The sequence below is a fragment of the Sapajus apella genome, unplaced genomic scaffold, assembly GCF_009761245.1.
Source record: "Sapajus apella isolate SASKATOON/1434 unplaced genomic scaffold, GSC_monkey_1.0 scaffold147, whole genome shotgun sequence".
Classification (NCBI taxonomy): domain Eukaryota; kingdom Metazoa; phylum Chordata; class Mammalia; order Primates; family Cebidae; genus Sapajus; species Sapajus apella.
This window is the reverse complement of record NW_022437087.1, coordinates 777,333-802,024: the sequence shown is the minus strand read 5'-3', so window position 1 is coordinate 802,024 and position 24,692 is coordinate 777,333. Positions and strand designations below refer to the sequence as shown.

Here is a 24,692-nt window from a genome sequence, read left to right as displayed (position 1 = left end):
AGGAGGAGAGCTATTACACTAATCCCCCAAGGAAGACACAGGGAAGGGGGCAAACCCTTCCACTGCCAAGTATAGGGTGGTGGTAGAAGGGGATAAGTGTACAACATCTAAGACAAAACTTCTTACGTTGGCCAGCATGGTGTCTCACATCTATAATTTCAGCACTTTGGGAGGCCAAAGTGGGTGGATCACTTGAGGTCAAGAGTTCAAGACCAGCCTGGCTGACATGGTAAAACCCTGTCTCTACTAAAAATACAAAAAAATTAGCTGAGCATGGTGGTGGGTGCCTGGAATCCCAGGTTCTTGGGAGGCTGAGGCAGGAGAATCACTTGAACCCAAGAGGCAGAGGTTACAGTGACCTGAGGTCGCTCCACTGCACTCTAGCCTGAGTGACAAAATGAGGCTCCATCAAAAACAAACAAACAATAACAACAACAAAAAACCTCTCACACTCTGCTCTGCCAGCTTACTCTCAGATCAAAGTCCCTTCATCCTCAGTGAGGACCCTGTGGCCATCCTTTCATACTCAACACTGAGAAGTGCATCTGTGGCCTTTCTTTCTCTTCCGCCATTCTGAGCAAGTCCTATGCACATAGCAGGTGTTCAGTAATTACTCTCTGAATGAATGATAAGATCCTCTTCCTTGGAAATGTCCCCATCATCTGATGAGGATGACATCCATCAGAACTTGCAGAGCTCTGGGGACAATGTAAGTAATATATACTCTATTAATATTTCTCATCTACTGTGTTCCTGGATTAATATTGTCAGAACCCTCCCTCTGCTCTCCTGCATCTTCTCATTTAGAAGGCAGCGCCGCCTGGCTGCAACCCTTGTTCCCCCTTTGCCTTTGTCTCTCCCCTAGTTGATATGATCCCCTAGTTGATTTAATCTTGGTGTTTGTATGATCCAAGCACCAAGGAGTGAGGAGAAGCCTCATGAGATGTTAAGAGCTCAGGAGGGAATGGTAGATGGGAATCTCTCAGGGAAAATATTTCCACATTAAGGTCCAATATTGGGCGGAATCATCACTGATAATCTCCCTGATCAGTTATCGTGGTGATAGAAGGTAAATGAACTGGAGGTGGATTGCAAAATGCTGCCAGGAGAGAAAGCAGTGCTTTTGTTTAGATTATTCCTGGGGATCTAGGCTGGAGACGCCTGTGTTCTAGCACCTCCAGCTTTCATTCCAACATCCTGACAAGAGATGAGAGGACAAAGTAGAGGGACTAAAATAATTCTGGTAGGTATACATTTTCATTTATCTAATGACTCTAATCAGGCTGGGCGTGATGGCTCACGCCTATAATCTCAACACTTTGGGAGGCTGAGGTGGGTAGATCACTTGAGGTCAGGAGTTCAAGGCCAGCCTAGCCAATATGGTGAAACCCTGTTTCTACTAAAAATACAAAAATTAGCCAGGTGTGGTGATGCGCACCTGTAATCCCAGCTACTCAGGAGCCTGAGGCAAGAGAATCATTTTAACCTGGAACACAGAGGTTGCAGTGAGCTGAGATTACACCACTGCACTCCAGCCTGGGTGACACAGTGAAACTCTGTCTCAAAAAAAAAAAAAAAAGAAAAAAGACTAATCAATGCACCACATGTACTGAAATGATGACTCAGTTCAACTGTCTTGCAGGAGAATTTTGGAAAACAAGAACAAAACTTTGAGTCACATTACAACGAGATCTTGGAAACACTTGCTCAAAAATATGAAGAAAAAATACAAGCTCTGGGGGAGAAAAAGAAAGAGAAGCTGGAAGCCTTATATGGACAACTGGTCAGCTGTGGAGAAAACCTAGATACCTGCAAAGAACTGATGGAAACAATAGAAGAGATGTGTCACGAGGAGAAGGTGGATTTCATAAAGGTCAGTCATGAAATGAAATGAAATGAACATAAGAGATGGAATCACAAACAAACAACAGTTTCAGTTACCTAAGTTATGGCTGAGGTAAGCTGGGTTGTCCTCACTCCTCCTGGAGGCACTGGAATCGACTTTTATGGCCAGCATCCATTTGATTCCACTGGGTGATCATGATAGGGAGGCTGTGGCTGCATCTCTCTGCATGGCCACACGAGTAGCCAGGGAGACTCACAGCAGCAGACTCTCTCCCTCCCCTGGCACAGAGGGAGCACCAGTCTTTGTTCCTCTGTTCTGGTCACCTGAATACCTGTCCCCTCATCCTGGAGCTGAGCTGAGCAAAAGCTGTGCTCTGAGAGTTTTCCGGCCCCCTCTTGGAGATGGCCTCTTGGAGCCTCTGGGGAGAAAGTCATCAAGGCTGAAAAGGCACCTTAAATTTCCCAGTTACAAGTGTAGCAATAAAAAAAAAAAAAAAGGCTTACTTCACAAACTCAGATATGCAAAAAAAAAATAATAATAAATAAATTTCCTAACTTTCTTGAAATCAAATTAAATCTGACCCAACCCCCTACGAGGCTGGGCTGTGGGAAATTCAATCTCAGTCAGAGCCGGGGTCCCCTTTCTTCACAAGGTCCCACAGGAGTACCAGGAAGATGTGGTGTCCAGGGCATGGGGAGGGGCCTTTAGCCTCCAGAGCTTCCTGGTTGCCAAGTATGGCCCCCACATTTTCCAAGCACACAGTCACCCCTCAAAGCCCAACTGTGCCTCCTTCCTGCTACGCTTAGGGTGAGAGACCCGTAAATGAAGCTGGAGAGCAATTTGGCAGGCACTCCAAGAACCATCAATAGTCATACCTTTTGAACTAGTGGGCCCACCATATGCAAAACGTGGAGAAAGTGATTAAACATGAAGGTGGGCTTCTCACTGTTACGTATGATGGTGAAAAACTGGAAACAACAAAACGTCCAACAATAGAGGAATCGTTAAGTAAACGATGGAGTTTCCATTCATTAACTGTTCATAGTCAACTGTTATACAAGTGTTCAAGCTGATAGCCCAAAAGACCATTCATAACATGGAAAATGCTTACATAGTGTGGATTTTTTGTTGTGTTCCCTTTGAGACAAGGTCTCACTCTGTTGCTTTGGCTGGTGGATGGTGGTGTGATCATAGCTTACTGAAGCCTCCTGGGCTCAGATGATCCTCCTGCCTCAGCCCCCCAAGGAGCTGGGACCACAGGTGCATGCCAAAGTTAATGGGGAAAAGCAGTACTGTGATATGGAAGAAAATGCACAGACATAAGGGTGGTTTTATTAGGGTATGGAATACAGCTGGGCTTTTTTACTTTTTCCTAATTTTTAAGTTTTCTTCTATGTTTATGTTATATATATTGTATACATGTTATATATAGTTATATCAATTGTTATATATATCCATCTTATATATGTAGGATGTAACAATATATATTATTTTATATATATAGTTATAGCTATCTATATGTTTATTACAATATGTTGGTAAAACAAATTTATTTCCAAAATCAACTTAATATTTTCTCCTTTTCCTTTTTAGGATGCAGTGGCTATGGCCGACAGGTAATACATTTGTTCTAATATGTATTTCCTTTCTCTATTTTTTTCAACTTTATATATCCAAATAGACTCCGTTCCGTTTGGTTATATGCTTCCAGTTTCAGCCTTAGTGTCAATCCTGAGTAAACTAGCACTGGCTTTGGAATGATGGCGTGCGGTCACTAGGAGCATCTAGTACTGAATTTCAGGTTCTCAGGCCTAGCAGGGAGCCTGTATGGTGAGGCTCAGCAAGCCTGTGGGCAGCTCTCCTCCACAAGCCCCTCATTTCACCAGGAAGAACTGAGATCTGCAGAGTATCCCCAACAGCCCCAGCTATGTCTGGCTGGACCCAGACTGCAGTTGCAGAGAGCATGCACATTTTAGAGTCAGACAGACAGGAGTTCACATCCTGCTACACTCATGACCTTGGCAAATCTGATCAGTCTAGGACTCACATTATCTACAAATGAGGATAGTTTTGAGAATCAAATAAGATAATGTCCATAAAGCAACACGAACATGTAAGTTTAATAACGTAAGGGTTAAGTGCAGGGATTTTGGCAAAGATGGACCTGGTTTCAATTTTTTTTTTTTTTTTTTGAGATAGAGTTTCGTTTTTGTTGCCCAGGCTGGAGTGCAATGGTGCGGCCTCGGCTCACTGCAACCTCTGCTTTCCAGGTTCAAGCAATTCTCCTGCCTCAGTCTCTGAACAAGCTGGGATTACAGGTGCACACCACTATGCCTGGCTAATTTTTTTGTAGGTTTAGTATAGACAGGATTTCACCATGTTGGCCAGGCTGGTCTTGAACTTCTGATCTCAAGTGATCTGCCTGCCTCAGCCTCCCAAAGTGCTGGGATTACAGGTGTGAGCCACTGTGCCCAGCTCTGGTTTCAAATTCTGCCTCTGCCATTTACAAACCTTGTGACTGCCACAAAGCAGGTACAAGGAGACCCCGAGTCCCATGATCAGCAACTTGAGGGCATCTGACCACGTAGAAAGGAAGCCCTGGGAGTTTGCACCCTCAGTACATCTTGGGCCTGGAGTGACTTGAGAGTGGGAAATCCCAGGTTAGCACCTAAGAGATCTTCCAGAGGGTGTGGTTCTGGATCTTGTTGGTGGATCACCTCTGACATGGCCTTACCCTTCCTCCTCTCCCTAAAAGGCACAAATCAATCCCACCCATCCCCATTGATGACCCCGAGGTCAGTCTACAAAGAAGATGGTAGATGGCAGCCAGCAGCTGTAAAACGAACAAACTAAAAGTTCAGCAAAGAGGTCCTCTTCATTTATGACTAGTGACTCAGTACTATAGACACACCCTAAGGAGAATGCCCCTCCATTCTTGTCTTTTTACACCAACAGACTTGGAAAATTCCTGAAAACAAAAACAGACGTGGAAATCTCCGCACAGCCTGACTTTGAAGACCAGACCTTGGATTTCTCTGATGTGGAGCAGCTGATGGGCTCTATTAACACCATTCCAGGTGCGTGTCTCACCTATGTGTGTACTTCACGGCAGGCTCAGACTACCCAGAGCACTTTTCTTTCTTGTGATGAAAACACTTAACATGAGATCTATCCTCTTAACAAATTTTAAGGTGCAAATACAATATTGTTAAGTATAGGTACTGTGTTGTACAGCACACCTCTAGAACTTGCTCATCTTGTATAACTAATCTTTGTATCCATTGAGCAACAATTCCCCATTTCCCCCTACCCATGCCCCTGGCAACCACCATTCCATTCTCGGCTTCTAAGAGTTTGACTATTTTATATACCGCATGTAAGTAGAATCATGCAGTATCTGTCCCTCTGTGACTGGCTAAAATCACTTAGCATAATGTCATCAAGGTTCATCCATGTTGTCACAAATGGTAAAACTTCCTTCTTTGTTAAGGCTGAATAATATTCCATATGTATACACACAGACACACACACACATCACTTTTTAAAATCCACCATCTATTGATGGACATTGAGGTTGTTTCCACGTCTTGGTTATTGTTATAATGCTGTAATGAACATGGGACACAGGTATATTGGAGATCTTGATAACTCATATGACAGTTGTGTACAGAAGACTGAAATCATATCAAGTATCTTTTATTATCATTACTATTTTGAGATAGGGTTTTGCTCTGTTGCCCAACCTGGAGTATAGTGGTGTGATCATGGCTTGCTGCAAACTCCAACTCCTGGGCTCAAGCAATCCTCCCACCTCAGCCTCCCAAGTAGCTAGGACTACAGGCACATGCCACTATACCCAGCCAATTTGTTCAATTTTTTTGTAAAGATGGGGTCTCACTATGTTGCCCAGGCTGTTCTTTAACTCCTGGTGTCAAGCAATCCTCCTGCTTAAGCCTCCCAAAATGCTGGGATTGCATGCCTGAGCCACTGTGCCTGACCTCAAGTATTTTTTATAACCACAATGGTATGAAACTAGAAATCAGTAACAGGAAAAAATTGGAAAATTCACAGATATGTGGAAATTACACAACACATTCCTGAGCAATCAACAGGGCAAAGAAGAAATCAAAAGGAAGGTAAAAAAATCTTGACATTAATGAAAATGAAACACAACATACCAAAATTTATGGGATGCAGCAAGAGCAGTCCAAGGGAAATTTATAGCAATAAGCACCTACATTAAGAAACATCTCAGGCCGGGCGCGGTGGCTCAAGCCTGTAATCCCAGCACTTTGGGAGGCCGAGGCGGGTGGATCACGAGGTCAAGAGATCGAGACCATCCTGGTCAACATGGTGAAACCCCGTCTCTACTAAACATACAAAAATTAGCTGGGCATGGTGGTGTGTGCCTGTAATCCCAGCTACTCAGGAGGCTGAGGCAGGAGAATTGCCTGAACCCAGGAGGTGGAGGTTGCGGTGAGCCGAGATCGCGCCATTGCACTCCAGCCTGGGTAACAAAAGCGAAACTCCGTCTCAAAAAAAAAAAAAAAAAAAAAAGAAAAAAAAGAAACATCTCAAATAAACAACCTAACTTTACACCTCCAGGAACTAGAAAAAGAACAAGCTAAGCCCAAATTTAGCAGAAAAAAGGAAATAATAAAGATTAGAGCAAACATTATAAGACATGTCATATATGACATCCCACAGCTAACATCATATTCAATGGTAAAAAGTTGAAAGCTTTCCCTCTAAGATCAGGAACAAGACGAAGATGCCCACTCTCATCATTCCAGTTCAACGTAGTGCTAGAAAATCTTGCGAGAGCAATTAGGCAAGAGAAAGACAGAAAGGCATCCAAGGTGAAAGGAAAAAGGGGGCCAAGCGTGGTGGCTCACACCTGTAATCTCAGCACTTCGGAAGGCTGAGGTGGGCACATCACAAGGTCAAGATTGAGACCATTCTGGCACACATGGTGAAACTCCGTCTCTACCAAAAATACAAAAATTAGCTGGGTGTGGTGGCACGAACCTGTAATCCCAGCTACTCGGGAAGCTGTGGCAGGAGAATGGCTTGAACCCAGGAGGCGGAGATTGCAGTGAGCCAAGATCACAGAGCTGCACTCCAGCCTGGTGACACAGCAAGACTCTGTCTCAAAAAAGAAAAAAGATTTAGAAACAATTTTTTTTTTCTAACTTCCTATTTTTGTCTTTATGGCTCATAAGTGAGAACAGAGGCTGACCTCTCTGAGATAAGTACCTACCCTCACTCTCCAGGTTGCCAGCATCTGACGTTAGGTCTTGAAATATTTTCTGTTTATAGCCTGTACAGATTCCTAAACACCTACCTTCCTGTCTAATTTATACCAAGCAAGAAGCTCAAATTTTAACTCCTTAAACGTATTTATGTTCCTCGTGGGTGTCTGTTTTTAGCACAATGGTTAAGAGATGGACTTTGGAATTCTATGAACCTAGTGAGAATCCCAACTCTACCACTTCCTAGCAGTGTGACCCTGGACAATTCACCTAACTTCTCTGAGTCTTGGTTTCTTAATCTGTAAAAATGGACATTATAATACCTCATAGGAATATGGTGAGAATTAAGTGAGATAACTTATGTACAACATAGTACATGGTGCCAAGTAACTCTTTAAAGTGTTATTGTGGGCCAGGCGTGCTGGCTCATGCCAGTAATCCCAGCACTTTGGGAGGATGAGGTGGGCAGACTGCTTGAGCCCAGGAGTTTCAGACCAGCCTATGCAACATAACAAGACCCTGTCGCCACACACACAAAAAATCTTAAATCTTAAAAATCTACAGGTGCAGGCCGGGCGCAGTGGCTCAAGCCTGTAATCCCAGCACTTTGGGAGGTCGAGGCAGGTGGATCACGAGGTCGAGAGATCGAGACCATCCTGGTCAACATGGTGAAACCCCGTCTCTACTAAAAATACAAAAAATTAGCTGGGCATGGTGGTGCGTGCCTGTAATCCCAGCTACTCAGGAGGCTGAGGCAGGAGAATTGCCTGAACCCAGGAGGCGGAGGTTGCGGTGAGCCGAGATCGCGCCATTGCACTCCAGCCTGGGTAACAAGAGTGAAACTCCGTCTCAAAAAAAAAAAAAAAAAAATCTACAGGTACACACTGGTGTGGCAATGTGCACCTGTAGCCCCAACTACTTGGGAGACTGAGGTGGAAGGATTACTTGATCCCAAGGGAGACTGAGGTGGGAGAATTGCTTGAGCCCAAGAGTTTGAGGCTGCAGTGAGCTATGATTACCCCACTGCACTCCAGCCTGGGTGACAGAGTGATAACCTGTCTCAAAAAAAAAAAAAAAGAAAAGAAAAGAAATAAGCCAGGTGCAATGGCTCACACCTGTAATCCCAGAACTTTGGGAGGCCAAGGCAGGCAGATCACAAGGTCAGGAGTTCAAGATCAGCCTGACCAACATGGTGAAACCTCATCTCTATTAAAAATACAAAAAATTAGCTGGGTGTGGTGGTGCGCGCCTGTAATCCCAGCTACTCAAGAGGCTGAGGCAGGAGAATCACTTGAACCTGGCAGGTGGAGGTTGTAGTGAGCCAAGATCATGCCACTGCACTCCAGCCTGGGTGACAGAGCAAGACTCCATTTCAAAAAAAAAAAAAGAAAAAGAAAAGAAATAAATAAAATATTATTGTAATTAGTTATTTATAAGAATAGTCTGTAATTTCTCTTTTTCCAACTGCTTACTCTCCCTCTCTCACCAACACTGAACAATATAATTGTAAACAATGTTTTGTATAGCATTTTAGGTTGTTCCTTGCATAGTATTTTTGTTATAAAAATCGAGTCATTCTGTTTTGTAATCTGCTTTTTTTTAGCAAAACAATTTTGATAGATATTTTCTCACCCTGATAAATTCTCCTACAACATCACTTTAGTGGCTACATACCTTCATTTGTTTATTTAATCCTTAATTGTTGGATACTGGGGTGTTTCTAATTGTTTTTACTATTATAAACCATACTGTAATGCAAATCTTCTTTTTTTTTTTTTTGAAGTAAAGGTCTTTCAGTTTATTGCTTAAGAAACAACAGATTAAAGAAAACTTTTAGCCGGGAGCGGTGGCTCAAGCCTGTAATCCCAGCACTTTGGGAGGCCGAGGCGGGTGGATCACAAGGTCAAGAGATCGAGACCATCCTGGTCAACATGGTGAAACCCCGTCTCTACTAAAAATACAAAAAATCAGCTGGGCATGGTGGCACGTGCCTGTAATCCCAGCTACTCAGGAGGCTGAGGCAGGAGAATTGCCTGAACCCAGGAGGCGGAGGTTGCGGTGAGCTGAGATCACGCCATTGCACTCCAGCCTGGGTAACAAGAGCGAAACTCCGTCTCAAAAAAAAAAAAAATTAAAAAAAGAAAACTTTTAGTTTTATTCTCTGATTTTACAGATTCAGATGATTATTCCTATAGTTTATACAAATAATTCACTTTATAAGCACGCCAAATTTATAAAGCTAACCACAAAAGTTGCCTGTATATTTTTTCTATACCTAGTTTCTCGCAAATTCTACAACCTGACTTAAGGGATAATTAACGGGGGATACAGGGTATTACTAGACATGAAAGCAGGTCCTATCTGTAGAAAGCTGCAGGTGAATATACCAAAAGAAGTCAGTTGAAGAAATCTGTGATTCTAGTAGTAATACCATATCACTTAGGACCATCAGAAAAATGTGTACCTTTCTCCAAATGACAATTGATGCCCTTCTTTATGTAAGCTTTTCACATGTTTTGGTACATATTCCACTGCATTTCAATAAATATGTTAATGTATTATCAGTAAATAGAGGAATTCTATATAAAACTATTCTCAGTTTCATAATTGCTTCCTATATATTTCCTTGGAAAATAGTGAAATTACATATGACAAGGCAACCGATCAAATTTAAAGGGATTTTGTAGATAAAATTCATTTATGGCCATTAAGTTTTGGCTGGGGCAGGAGGTCAAAACATCAAAGTCTCACTAGCGATTTTTAAAATATACTCTTAATTCATTTTGAGTTACTTAAAATTAACTTCTATTTGCAAAACACTATTTCAATCACTGACTTAGATGTGACAAATTTATAATAATTTTTCAAAGTTCTTAGGGATGTTTGAGACCTGGCTTTCACAGCACAGAAAAATAATTTCTGTAGCTAGATAGTAAATTCAGTTTTTTCAGTCATTTATAGTTAACGAAAATCTGCCTTTTAAATTCTGCTTGTGAGCCATTCCAAGTATAAAAACAATCTAACAAAACAAAGTTAAGAAAGTATTGCCATAACCTTTTTCACCAAATTTAGAACAACAGAAAAATTTAATAGACTTTTTGACTCAAACATAGTGATATGTATTAAGATTTAGCTGTATTTTATATGTTTGCTATGGTTGTACGATATCTTATTTCTAAGAATCATTTTGAAATTCAGAGGGCATTGATTTCTGATACATTTTACTGGAGAATGTGGCACATTTACCACATATACAGTATAAAAACTAAATGTGTGTAACACACAGATTGTGCTCATGTCATATTTCTAAAACAAATATTTTTCCTAACTTTCAAGATTTTTTTATAAGTTTCAAAGTTTAGCTTGTTTCAAAGCAATCTCCAAATAAGTTTTTTGAAAACTGTAAATTTTAAAAGGTTTAAAATAACAGTTTTCGTATAACTTAAGGTAACAAGACCTTCTTTGACTTACAGACTAATCCTAAAATGAATGGAAGACTTAACAAAACTGCAAAATACAAGACATCTTGTATTTCTAATCTTAATGAACTCATATAAAAAACAATAATCCCATTTCCCTGATTACTACAGGATTTAAAATAAAATACCCTTAACCAATTAATTTTGGTTAGCATAGTTATCTTCTATACTGCATTTATTCTATTTTATGCATATAGTTTGGAAATGTGAACAGTAACTAACAGTTTTAATCTACAACTGTTTTGAGACTTTTGAAATCCATAAAATATCTGATGTTATGTGCTCTAAAAATCCTAATATTTAAACTCATCATAACCCTCTGCATGCCACAACGACATATACATAAGGCCAATTTAAAAAGAGAAATAATGCACTTGTTAAACAACAGCAACAGTGTAATGATACATGAAATGGGCTATACAATGACATTTCATGAAGCAGCACCTGCTTGTCACAAGGCATCCTGAAAGAAAATTAACCTTACTTACACATTAATTTTATCGGAAGTAAATGTGATCAGCTGCCAACATTTTGAATGGTTGGGAATCTAACTTCAGTTCAAGAGGTCACATACATTTTCAATCTGGAGGGCTAACGTGCCTTCCTTGTGCAACTGGTAGACTACACAGGCAGATGCTTAGAATGTCTACAATTATGTTGGGGTCTAATGTTACAGAATAATTGGAATTCTTCGCAAAAGGACTTGCACACTCAAGAATGAACTTTTTTTCACATGAAAAGCTTATACCAAGAACAAGACAGTGGCTCAAAAACCACTTTTCTAAATATATTTCCATACGAAATAATTTCAAGATATAATTATTAGTTTCTTGTACAGCACGCTATTTAAACAAGAATAAAATAGTAAGTTTGTGAAATCTGCAACATCACAAAAATTGAGCCATTTTACTAGTGTAATTAAACATTAGAACGATCTTGGAACAGGCAAGCAAAATATTCAGAAGGTTTAATTATGACAGCACACCTAACAGGTTTTAACCATGACTTGCACACTTTGAGACAACGCAGATACCTTACGTGGATGGTTCAGTAGCAGAATGGCACTTGGTTTGCTCTTAATAGAAACAACATGAATGCAATTGACAATTTAGAGATAGACAATGGCCTTATTTGCATGCTGAAAATCTGGTTGTGTTCTCTAGTTGACACACCGTTAACTGTGTAATCTGTTGACCAGTAAACAAATAGTGCAGGATTCATCTCAGTGAGGTCTGGGCCCCTTCGTCTAACTGGAATCAATTCTTGGTCGATACTGCACTACCACAGGGTATGACTGATACAAAGGGCCCTCCTGAGAGCAGACTTGCGAAGCTGAGCAGTTCAAGCACCGAAAGTTTTCGTCTCTTAGTCACCATCTTGTCATGTAGATGAATTCCAATTATGATCCTTCCCCATAATTTCACCATTGCACAGCACAACCAACTCATAAGAACTTGGAAGTTTTAGTTTTAAACTTAGAAATTTTGTAATAGTTTCAACAGTTACACGTGTAGAACATCGAATGAATTTCTTCATTGAACCCTTTACTACACTGTCCCCCAACAGTCCATTATTTCATAAACAATCTAGACAGATAGCAATTTGTGGGTCACTTCTATGATAATCTTGATTTTCATTGCCTTCTTCATCTACTTTCGGTTTATCAACTTTTGAAGTAACATCTTGTCCATTTTCTTGAGGCTTTTCTTCCAAAATTCAGATTCACACTCAAGTCCTGTTCTTGTAGTCCAGGGACCAGCTTAAACATAATTTCCTCTAATGTACTGTCCAATCTCAACATTTCTAATGGCTTTGTCTCATGAGCTTGGTTGCCACACCTTGGGCAATCATTGCTATCTTCAAAGTGCTGAACAACACAAGTCTTACAGACTGTATGGAGGCATTCCGTCATTGTTGTTGGCTTGATCAGATACCCTTTACAGATATAGCAGGTAATGAAAAGATTAAAATCTTTCACCAAGTGTTTGCTTTGGGTAGCCATTCGTGGCTAGCTAGGACTGGCTTTAGTAGTTCAGGCAAAGAGAAGTCCTAAGTAGATGAAAGTCTGATCCCAGGAGCTGGCGTGGCATTCCCAGTAGGACGTCCTGAGGCATGAGAACTAGCATCCAGATTTATCATGAGATCGTTGATCAGCACTCCTTTTGGTGGTTGTGCTTTCCCACGTCCAGCAGCCACCACCACCGCCACTCCTCACCCGCCAGCGCGCTGGCCTCAGAGTGAAGTAAAGTGAAAGAGAAACAGGACCCGCCACAGCCCGGCCGGTCCCCACCGCAAATCTTTAATCATAGATCTTGGCAAACATTCTTAAAATCGCTGGGTCAAGGAGAAACCTCACTGTGCTATGAGGTCCACTGGATGGTTCTTTTCATCATCTAGGAATGGTGCTGCCCAAATGATCAGGCTTAGTCACTGGGAAGGAAAGGCCCTATTGCCCAAATCTGTGCTCAAGAAGCAGTGACATTTTTCTTCACCTTCCTGTGTCCAGGTCTCACATAAACCATCCCTTCCTGCTTGCATCTAGTGCTTCCTGAGGGGTTAAAATCTCCCAGAACCATCCAACTTCTTACGCTGCATCTCCAGGTGAAGCTGTATTTGACAGTGTCTAGCAGGGCATCTGTTATGCACTCTGGACTTTGTCATTGGGAATATACGTTCTTTGTCTTCCTCCTCACCCCTGTCACGTTAGGATCTTTCAGCCCCTGACCAGAAAGCAAAGGATAAGCCAAAGCTAAGTCAACTCCTTTAATCTCAGCTGGGCTTTTGTATGGGTTGATCAATTTCAACTTTTGAAACTAAGGATATTAAAAGCCTGGGATGGAGGGAGGTGCTGCCATGGGAGAAGAATTAGGGAGGAAAGGGCCAGGCACAGTGGCTCACACCTGTAATCCCAGCACTTTGGGAGGCAGAGGCAGGCAGATCACTTGAGGTCTGGAGTTCGAGACCAGCCTGGCCAACATGGCGAAACCCTGTCTCTACTAAAAATACAAAAATTAGCTGGGTATGGTGGCATGCGACTGTAGTTCCAGCTACTTTGGAGGCTGAGATATAAGAATCGCTTGAATCCAGGATATGGAGGCTGCAGTGAGCCAAGATCATGCCAGTGCACTCCAGCCTGGGAAACAGAGTGAGGCTTTGTCTCAAAGAGAGAGGAAAAAGAAGAATTTTAGAGGAAAAATATCACTTGTTCTTATTCTTGGTTGTGTGTGTGAGATTGTATGGGGTTGGGAGAGACAGAAGTACTCACCCTACAGAGAAGAAAAGAATTAACTTAGTAGATGAACTATAAAGAAGTTGGTTTTGAAAAGCACAACTGGGCCACCCCAATCTTCTCTCACTATAATGTGGGAGATGGTTCCTGAATGCCTCTTCTCCGCACCATTAATAAAAGCAGATCCTCCTTGTTGAAGGCTTCTTTCTCTCTGCTGAGGCAGCAGCGCTGTGATCTGGTTGTCCTGCCTCTTTAGGTGCCATGGAAGGGCCAGAGGGCCCACAACCTGGAGCAGGATTCACAATCTATTCCCCGGGCTGAATCCCCATCACCTACCCCTGCTCTCTAAGCTCATCTGCACTTGTCAAAGCAAGAATAGATATACTGGTTGTATTTTGCAGACTCATGGTTGAGAGGCTCTGTGTTCCCATCCTTGTCAACTCTGGGCTTCCTCTTTCATTCTCAAAGGGTGTGGATTCATTGGGGGGGATCAATGGTCATGGGAAAGGGGCCACTGTCACCTCACACCTCTATTAGAGGCTTTTATTTTTTTTCTTTTCTTTTCCTAGCTCCTTCTGCTCCAGTCATAAACCCGCAAGCCCCTAACTCAGCCACAGGTTCCTCAGTCCGAGTGTGCTGGAGCTTATACTCCGATGACACCGTGGAGAGCTATCAGCTGTTCTACCGGCCAGTGCAGGACAGCTCACCTGGGAAGGACCAAGCAGGTGAGGCTCTGCCAGGAACATGCTCATGCTCATGGGAACGGTTCAGGCCCCACAGGGGCCTGGGCCCTGTCTTCCTGGCAGTTGGGACGGTGGAGACAGGGTTGGTCTATACATGCCAAGGATGGGATGCAGGCAGGTAGGCAGGCAGAAAGGGCTAGCAAGGCATCCTGGGCCCTGACGGGAGGACAGCGAGGCCAGGCAAAGGGGGCTGGAGTGTACCTACAGCCATTGAGTCAGAGTTGTCCCTGAGACCAGTCTCTGGCTACACCGTGTGCAGGAGGGGCCAGGGACACCCCTTGTCAAGGAGGCCCCGCTGGGCTGGCTGGATTCTAACTTGTCCTGGCAGCTGAGGGTCAGGATGGCTCCTCTCACAGCAGCCTTGTGCTGCAGGAGAAACTGGAGGATTTGTCTGCAGACCCCATGATGTCACCTGGAAGGGCTCCTGCTGACCAGCTCCACATTCCCAGGTGTGATGACCAGCTCCTGGGATGGCCCCCAGCCTCCGCTGTGAGCAGCTCTTGGCCAACATCCTTTTCCCTGGAAATGGGACTGGCTGGTGTGAGGTTACAGCTGGGGTAGGGCCACACCCTAATCAATAAGCTGTTCTCTTTTAAGGAGGGAGGGTCAGACAGCAGAAGAGCCCCAGCTGAGTATCTGAAGATTTCAAGGGATCAGGGCCAGCCTGACAGCACCTGTCCTGTGCATGTGGGGTCAGAATGGGATTGCTGGAAAGACACTTACAGATCTCCATTTTATGGATGAGGAAACTGAGACTCAGAGGGAAAGGAGCAGTCCATGAGGACATAGTGAGTTACGGCAGAATGAGCGTGTGAATCAGGTGGGTAGGCATCCTGCCCCAAGTTCCACTCATTGTACCCAACCATGCAGATGGAGGGCTGAGTTCCAGAAGCTGAGGATGGTGTTTCTGCCCAGGAAAGAAGGGGAATTCTTGGGAAAAGTAAGAGTAAATTTAAGCGATGATGAGGGAGGGTGAGGGTGGTCAGCATAAGGACTAAAGAGGACATGGAGTGAGGTGAGGCGCTTTGAAAAGGGAGGCTGGGGACTAGCAAGTCAGACTTCATTAATCCCAGCTTTTGCCACAAATCAACCCTGCCAGCATCCCCTGCAGATACACAGAAGCCATTGCACTCGGGCTGTGTTATGGCAATCTATCAGATCTTTTAAACTGACCATTTTGCTATAAAGGAACTGACATCTGAAGGTAAATTAAGGAGTTATCTATCACTGCCTTTCAAGATTCTGGGGAAGTCTGGAGTTGTGTCAGTTTTTGCTGCAAAACCAATCCTCCTCCGCACCCCCTACAACTTAGTGGCTTAAAATAACATTTATTATTTCTTATAATTCTGTGCAATGACCAAACCAATGCACAGAAATAGAAGACCACCCCTACTCAAGGTGGTTCACAACAGAACCACCCCTACCTTGGGTAGAGGTGGTTGGTCTAGGATGGCCTCATTTACTGTTGCCTCAGGTAGGATGGCCAGGACTTGGGCGGCTGGGGTGTCTCTCCCTGTGGTCTCACATCCTCCAGGAGGCTGGCTTGGCCTTGCTGACATGGTAGCGGAAGCATCCCCAGCAGCAAGAGGGCAAGCCCCTGTGCACCAGCACTTCCCATACCTCTGTTTGCATCGTTTGCCATTGGCCGATTGACCAAAGCTAGTCACATAGCTAAGCCCGGTTTCAAGGGGCAGAGAGAAGGAAGAAAGCTCTGAATGCAAGGAGCAGCCAAGTCATGCTGCAGAGGGAGTGCATACCGGGATGGGAGGAATTTACAGCTAGGTTTGTAATCTACTGCAGTGCGATTTGGCATAATGAACTTGAGGCCACTTGGCCAGTTTTCAGGGTTGAATTATTATCTCTTTTGTTCCCTCAGAGTTTACAGTGACCATCAAAGAAACGTACTGCTCAGTGACAGACCTTGTGCCAAATACCCAGTATGAATTTTGGGTCACAGCTCACAACAGGGCTGGCCCGAGCCCCTCCAGCGAGCGTGCAGTGTATGTGACAGGTAATGGGCTACTCATTGCCTATAGCAGGGCTTTCATTCTAGGGGACACAGGAGTCATGGGTTTCTACACATGGCAGCCTGCTTGATTTCATTTGGAAGGGTGGGAAGAGCTGTGTATATTTTTTTCTTTTATTTAATACACCAAATCTACATGCCTAGTTTGACAGCGACATTTTCTTTTCCCTTTTTTTAAGAGACGGAGTTCTACCTAGGCTGGAGTGCAGTGGTGTGATCTCAGCTCACTGCAACCTCTGCCTCCCAGGTTCAAGTGATTCTCCTGCCTCAGCCTCCCAAGTAGCTGGGATTACAGGCATCTGTCACCACACCTGGCTGATATATATATATATATTTTTTTTAAGTAGAGACGGTGTTTCACCATGTTGGCCAGGCTAGTCTCGAATTCCTGACCTCAAGTGGTCCACCTGCCTTGGCCTCCCAAAGTGCTGGGATTACAGGTGTGAGCCACCATGCCCAACCGACAGTGACCTTTTCTGATGGTTGGTCTCAAAATATAAAAAACTCCTATTCTCGGTCACACTGACATTTGAACCTTGCAACCATCTTCTACTCCAGAAACATCTGGAAGGGATTTCCTGGTTTGCTTATCGCACTTAATTTCTTTTGTGGGAGGAAGAAGGTGGCTGTGATGTTTGTCCTTGGCTCTGAACCAAATGGCTGGAAATGAACACAGCAGTGGTTCATCTCTCCCTTTCTCCCACATTTAGCGCCTTCTCCCCCCATTATAAAAACCAAAGAGATAAGGAGCTGTGAAGAGGCTGTGCTCATTTGCTGGGAGTCTGGGAACCTGAATCCTGTGGACTCATACACTGTGGAGCTGACCCAGGCTGAAAGTCCAGAAGCCTCAGGCGTAACTGAGTGAGTCATAAGGGCATTTGTGGGGCATGAGAGCCCTGACACCTGACACAATGACGTGGCTTAGGAAGTATATGTAGTCTGGAGAGAAGGTTGGCATTTTGATACAAGGAATCTCAATTTTTGCTTGCTTAGTCTTCACGAGAAGCAGCTGGAATGCTGTTACTCCAGGTAAATGATGTATGAATAAGTTGGCTGAACCTCAGGTTTTGTTGTTTTTTAGCTCAAGCAAGGTTTCCCATTTATTCATTCAACAAGCATTGAGTGCCTGGGTGGTGCCAGGTCCTGGGCAAGGCACTGGAAACTAGATGGACAAACGTCCTGCCCTAATGGGGCTGACAGCCTGGTGGGGAAATAGACAAAAGGCAAGAAAACTAACCAATGTGTAAAATATGCAGTGCTAGGAAGGAAAAAGAAGTGTAATAAAACAGAGAATGGTGCTGGAGGTGAGGATCCGCTTTGGATAAAGAACATGTTTAAACTGAGACCTGAACAGACGGGAAAGACTGAGCCCCAAAAAACAGCGAATGCAGGGGTGCTCCGGGGTGAGGGGGCTGTATGGACACAAGCCCTGGGCAGCAGTGAGCTTCATCTGCTGGAGGAACTAAAAGACCCACCTAGCTGGAATTCAGAGAGGAGAGAGTAAAAGCCATAAGGTGAAAACAAGAGACTGGAGCTCAATGTACAAAGAACGTTTCACCTACCATAGAAGACTGTCTGGAAGCTCATGCTCACCCCTCATTCTCAGAGAGCTGGAGGGGTTCACAAATTGATAAGGGTTGGGCTCAGTGACCACAAGAGCTCAAAGAACCTATGAGTTTACAGCAGCCTACGATGGAGGAAGCATGGATTTACCTCTGGTTTACAGAAGTTTGTGAAAAGGGGTGAACCAGCCAGGTAGGCCAGCACCAGCCACCAGGACCAGGGGCTCCCCTGCTACGGAGCACAGGGGTGCACTGACCTAGAGCTGGAGAAATGAACAAGGGCTGGCGTCAACTGTTAGGGAAGCAGATTCTTCTGTGCTAAATGTCAGGCTTGAAATGTGGCCATATGCCACCCATCCAACTGTTCTAGGTGGAATCTGCGTGTCCACAGCCACATGGAGGCTGATCTTGGTAATCCACTCTGGAGATACTCAGGGTGTTCAGCGGTTCTGGCCATCCTAACGGTTCAGGTTTCCTTTGCAATTTATGTTGATGCTTTAGGAGCACTTGACACCTGGGACCAACTCACAATGATGAGGTCATCAGAGGGCTGGTCAGTAACCTGAGAGGTGGTGCATATTCTTCCAATACAAATCCAATCATGGGGGCCCACTGCTGAAGAAAAGGCAAAGGTCCTTCACAGGCTCTGGCCCCTTCCTGCCTCTCCAGCTCCTCCTGTACCAGCTCTCCTCCCTCTCAAGCTCCCGCCACACTGGTCACGTTTCAGTTCCTCCTACTTTTTGTGCTCCTTCCTGCCACAAGTGTGGCCTTGGCACATGCTTCTCTTGTGTAGGAGACCCCTTTGTCCCTTTTTCATCTAGTTACCTCTTCAGCATTCTTCAGAGCTCAGCTCAAAAGCCATCCCTCCCCCGCCACTATACATTATAGCACACTGTCACTTTGTCATGGTTACCATCTTACATTCCTTCCAGTGATTGCCTGAGGAATACCTCTCTTCCCATCTAAACTATAAGCCCTATGAGGGCAGGAAATACGTTTGGGTTTTGCCAGGGCCACGGCATACAGTGCCTGGAATCTAAGGAGTTTAGTTAATATTTATTGATTGCATAAGTAAAAGTGCCTCTCTGGCCCAGAGCTGCAGCCTGAAGATAACCTGGACAGCCTGGCCTCATCTGGGTGAGGGTGTTGTATTGGTAAATGGGCATCATCCTAAAGATTTCTCTTGCCCACTGGACTGAAATGGGGTTGGCAACCGCAGCAATATAGACAGTGGGAATTATGGGCTTGTAGTTCTGTATAGTACAATTTAAATAAATTGGATTATTTCCAATAGGCAGCTGTTCTCAGGGGGTTAATATAGTTAACCCTTTCAGCTCTAGTCAGAATTGTTTGTTTATGAACATGAATCAAGGGCCTTTTTTTTTTTTTTTTTTTTTTGAAAGGGTCTTGCTCTGTTGTCCAGGCTGGAGTGTAGCGACGTGATGACCTTGGCTCACTGCAACCTCTGACTCCCAGGTTCAGGCAATTCTCCTGCCTCAGCCTCCCAAGTAGCTGGGATTACAGGCACCCACCACCGTGCCTGGCTATTTTTGTATTTTTAGTAGAGACAGGGTTTTGCCATGTTGCCCAGGCTGGTCTCGAACTCCTACCTGAGGTAATCCACCTGCCTCAGCTTCCCAAAGTACTGGAATTACAGGCATGAGCCACCATGCCCAGCATTTTTTTTTTTTTTTTTTTGAGAAGTCTGGCTCTGCCACCCAGGCTGGAGTGCAGTGGTATGATCTTGGCTCACTGCAACCTCCACATCCCAGGGTCAAGCGATTCTCCTGCCTCAGCCTCCTGAGTAGCTGGGATTACAGGCACCTGCTACTACACTCAGCTAATTTTTGTATTTTCAGTAGATACAGAGTTTCACCATGTAGGCTAGGCTGGTCTCAAACTCCTGACCTCAAGTGACCTCCCACCTCTGCCTCCCAAAGTGCTGGAATAACAGGTGTGAGCCACCGCATCCGGCTGAACTGAAGGCCCTGTGGGCCCAGTACTGTACTAAGAACAGTGGCACTCAGCCCTGATCTCAGAGACGTTATGACCCGAACAGACGGATGGAGACACACTGGATTCTTCTGCATGCATGCTCCATGATGCAGTGTTAGCCATATGCGAACTGTGGTGCTGGGTGCCTGGGAAACCAGAATGAGGGGCTTGGAGGGGAGACAGCCACAACACAAGAAGTAGCAACGAAGTGAGAAAAGCAGACCAGAGTCTGTGGGAGGGAATATGGAGGGGGAGTCAACACTCCTGGCTGTGCTGCTGTGAGTCAGAGGACAGGGGTGTAAGAGTGAGTTACACCTCCCAGCTTTGAAAGGGATGCTTGGTGCTTGGGCCCGGGTGCCCTGGCCCCATTCTGACTGCAGCTCTGCTTCCTTGTACAGGTCTGTTGTGGGCATCCCAACCTGTGAATCTCTGGTGCAGCTGCAGCCGGGACAGAGCTACATTATCTATGTGCGAGCCCTCAACATGGGGGGCCCCAGCGTGAGGAGCAAGCCCGCTACAGTCCACACCATAGGTCTGTGCCCCAGGTCACGCAGTCTCTGAGACCCAAAGTGGCCACTCTGTGGCAGACCCAGTGCTGCTGTGACTTCGCTGGGAAGCTGATGAATACGCACAGATATAGACACATGGCAAGTCAGGCCAGAAGGAGTTCAGGGATGATAACCTTGTGGTCCCATTTGACAGATGAAGAGACTGAAGGCCCAAGTCACATAGTAATTTGGTAGCTGAGCAAACATTAGAACTCAAGGCTTTTCTCAATGTCCCTCTGCTGAACCAGAGGCTGGTCATACCAGACCTGAGTAGCCCAAACATGTCATATTATATCTCACACATTATGTGTGGGATGGGGTCTTTATGAAATTCCCAGAAAACGCCATAGGTCGTGGCTCACCTTCCCGTTCCTACTGTCAACCCAAGCATCTCTCCATTCAGAGGGCAACTTAGATCTGGCTGACCAGCCTCCTCCTATCTGCCTGGCCCTAGTGGGTGCTCACATACCCTACTGCAGCTTCTTCTCCCTTCTCACCTGCCATATCACACCACGGAACCATCACATCTCATGTCCAAATCTTAAGTTAGCAGAGGCATCACTAGAAACATTCTACACATCTGTTGTCCCACCACGGATTGATAGAGTACAGCCAATTCTTGATTACTCAGTTGTCTCTGAATCTGTTTATTCAAATAATTTTGTTCAGAGATGGAGTCTAGTTGCCTTGGCTGCAGTGCAGTGGCTATTCTGAGACACCATCATAGTGTACTGCAGCCTCAGCCTCCTGGGCTCAAGCAATCCTCCTGCCCCAGCCTCCCAAGTAGCTGGGAATACAGGTGCACCCCACCACACCCAGCTCTCAAGTAATTTTTGTTTTTTGTTTTTTCAGACAGGGCCTCACTTAGTCACCCAGGCTGAAGTACAATGGTGCAATCTCAGCTCACTGTAGCATCCACCTCTCAGGCTCAAGTGATCCTCCCACCTAAGCCTCCTTAGGCTTAGGGACTACAGGTGTTCACCACCACAACTGGCTAATTATTTTTTAAAAATTTTTATAGAGACAAGGTTTCACCACGTTGCCAGGCTGGTCATGAACTCCCGGATTCAAGGGATCCACCCACATCAGCCTCCCAAACTGCTGGGATTACAAGCACGAGCCACAGCACCCAGCCAAATAATTTTTTGAGAGTATTTATCAGAAATGTAAATAAATGGGAATCAGAGAAATATATATATATATATATGTATGTATGTATGTAAGTATGTATGTATTCAAAACTGATCCTTGCTTGGGACTAGGGAGTAGGCAGTAAGTGTCATGCGTTGTGTTAGTTGCAAGGTGGGAACATGCCTCCCCTTCATATCAGCTCATATGGCAAGTGAATTTTCCAGCAGCATCACATTGTGAAAATAATTGTGAACAGCTTGATGGTGATGTTTGAACTAGGGATTGAGACAGTAAGAAGTGAGAGAATGGGAACTTAAGACCTTGACTAAGAGACAATAATGGAGAATGAGTTACTATGTTCTTAAAAACAGGTATTTTTTAACCAGATAATTATTTATCAGATCAAGGGCCACTTTTTTTTTTTTTTTTTTTTTTAAAGGAACAGGCTGGCTGTATTGCCTAGGCCAGAGTGCTGTGGCTATTCACAGGCATGATTCCACTACCAATCAGCATGAGAGTTTTGACCTGCTTTGTTTCTAGCTAGAGCCAGTTCACTCCTGCTTAGGTAACTTAGTGGTCCCCTGCTCCCAGGAGGTGAACATATTGACAGGGAACTTAGGGCAGACACGCCGTCCACATTGCACAGTATAGCCCAGAACTCTTGGCCTCCAGCAATCCTCCTGCCTCAGCCTAGAGATCCCACCTCAGCCTCCAGTGCGGCTGAGACTACAGGCTTGCAACAGCACACACAGCTATCCTGTGCCACTTTTTGATGGTCTTTGTTTTAATCATGATTTGGGGATGACTCTAATCTACTTCCTTCTCCCCCACTGCTAACTGCAAATCAAATGAATCATTAAGAAGTCCCTCAATTCCTCTTTCCTTTGGCAAATAGGTTAGAAATTCTTATCCATATACAGGCATTACAGCTAGAGGTGAAGAACACAGCCTGTGGAATCAGAAATGCTTGGGGGTCAGTTTCAGTTCTATCATTTGCCAGCTGATTTCTTAACCACTCTGCCGTTTTCTCATCTACAAAATGGAAATGGTAACACCTGTTTCTAAGGGTAGTTGTGAGGATCGAAGGAGATACCAGGCACACAAGACTCCCCAGTTGGTGTTAACTGCCATCCTTGTTAAGGGGACGGCTGTTACTAGGCCAGGTCCAGGCTTAAGTGTGTCCTACAGGAAGCTAAGGTCGCAACACCCCCTCCCCTCAGTGGAGAAAGCAAGTGATTAACTGCGGGTCTTCTGTGTGTTCCTCCTCCCACAGGAAGCTATTTTCGCCTAAACAAGGACACCTGCCATCCCTGGCTGACAATTTCTCAAGACGGACTTACGATCCTACGAAGTGAAAGGAGTACCCCCACCAGGGAGCCACCACCCAGCGACACCCACTTCACCAGGTACTTTGTCAACAGCTCACAAGGGCATTCTGTGAACTTCCCAAATGTGCACTGTTATTCAGGTCAAATCTGAATATGGCACGGAGGCAGCCTCAAGGGAAAAGGAATTCCAGAAATGAGTGAGGAGGGAGGAGCCTAGTGGGGAGGGGACCCAGAGGAGTATGGGCAAAAGAGGTCAGGCAGGTGAGGGCAGAAAAGCCCCTTGGAAGGGCAAGGTCCAGGGAGAGTGCGGGCTCCTGGGAGGAATGATCCCCGGGTCCTAGGCTACCAGAGCTGCAGCAGCCAGAGGTCATGAGGGTAGGACAGGTATTACAAGCGGAGGGTGTCCAGGTTCTTAGCGTTCTGAACAAAGAATTGGACAAAACACACAAACAAAGCAAGGAAAGAGGCTGGGCGCAGTGGCTCACACCTGTAATCACAGCACTTTGGGAGGCCGAGGCAGGCAGATCACCTGAGATCAGGAGTTTGAGACCAGCCTGGCCAATGTGCCGAAACCCTGTCTCCACTAAAAATACAAAAATGAGCTTGGCATGGTGACCTGCACCTGTAATCCCAGCTACTTGGGAGGCTAAGGCAGAAGAATAGCTGGAACCCAGGAGGCAGAGATGGCACCACTGCACTCCAGCCCCGGTGACACAGTGAGACTCAAAAAAAAAAAAAAAAAAAAGGCAAAGAAATAATGAAGTAACAAGAGCAGAGATTTATTGAAAATGAAAGCACACTCCACAAGGAGGAAGCGGGCCAAGGAAGCGGCTCGATGGCCGGTTTACAGAATTTTCTGGGGTTTAAACATCCTCTAGAGGTTTCCACTAGTTACATGGTGTACACCCTATGTAGATGAAGAGGCTAAATTGAAGTTACAAAGTCATTTATTCGGTATACACTCTATGCAAATGAAGAGGATGTTTCCTGCCATAGCTGAAGTACAAAGTTATTGACTTGGACTTAGAAGGTTGGGGTTTTTCCATTTAATTTAGTTCTATAAGTCCTTAGGTTCTCTGCCCCCAGACCCTATTCTGCCTCTCAGGGGTCATGCTGTGGGGTAGTGGTAGAACAGAAACAAGGACCCAGGTCTCCCAACGATTAGCCCAGTGCTCTTTCTCCTGCACTGTGGTTCCTTACAGCAAAACTCCTGATGGAAAACTGGCCATGCAGTGAGTCTGTTCCAAAGTTAGGGGAAACCATCATTGCGCTGGTGCATGATCTGTGGGCGGGGTGGCCCACCAAAGAGGCTGGCTGGCTCTCCAGTTATTTCTAGAACTTAGTACACAACACATGTTGAAATTACTTATATATTCCTTACTTCTTTCCAAAGACTTAACAGACAAAATAAGAGCCAAATATAAAATGCTGAAATAGAAAAATCAAAGCAATGGTTAAAAAGAAAGGACACAGGTTAACTTCAAGGGCTAATTCAGTTTCTACGATTAAATGTAAATAAGGCCTCTCAGCTTCCTGGTATCCAAGGCAAATAG

At 44.7% G+C, this 24,692-nt stretch overlaps 1 protein-coding gene and 1 pseudogene across 2 annotated transcripts in view; one reads left to right on the top strand and one right to left on the bottom strand.

Annotated features, from left to right (window-relative positions):
* FSD2 (fibronectin type III and SPRY domain containing 2) overlaps positions 1-24,692 on the top strand; it is a 54,051-nt gene that overhangs the window by 22,644 nt on the left and 6,715 nt on the right. Inside the window, exons 4-11 of the mRNA XM_032264834.1 lie at positions 1,643-1,873; positions 3,440-3,462; positions 4,802-4,923; positions 14,376-14,531; positions 16,426-16,560; positions 17,286-17,436; positions 20,531-20,664; positions 23,085-23,217. Of these exons, the coding sequence (XP_032120725.1) occupies positions 1,643-1,873; positions 3,440-3,462; positions 4,802-4,923; positions 14,376-14,531; positions 16,426-16,560; positions 17,286-17,436; positions 20,531-20,664; positions 23,085-23,217 (1,085 nt within the window). The remainder of the gene's footprint in view (positions 1-1,642; positions 1,874-3,439; positions 3,463-4,801; positions 4,924-14,375; positions 14,532-16,425; positions 16,561-17,285; positions 17,437-20,530; positions 20,665-23,084; positions 23,218-24,692) is intronic.
* LOC116541007 overlaps positions 9,611-24,692 on the bottom strand; it is a 31,077-nt pseudogene continuing 15,995 nt past the window's right edge. Inside the window, exon 3 of the transcript XR_004264692.1 lies at positions 9,611-13,297. The product of XR_004264692.1 is annotated as a polycomb group RING finger protein 5 pseudogene (transcript). The remainder of the gene's footprint in view (positions 13,298-24,692) is intronic.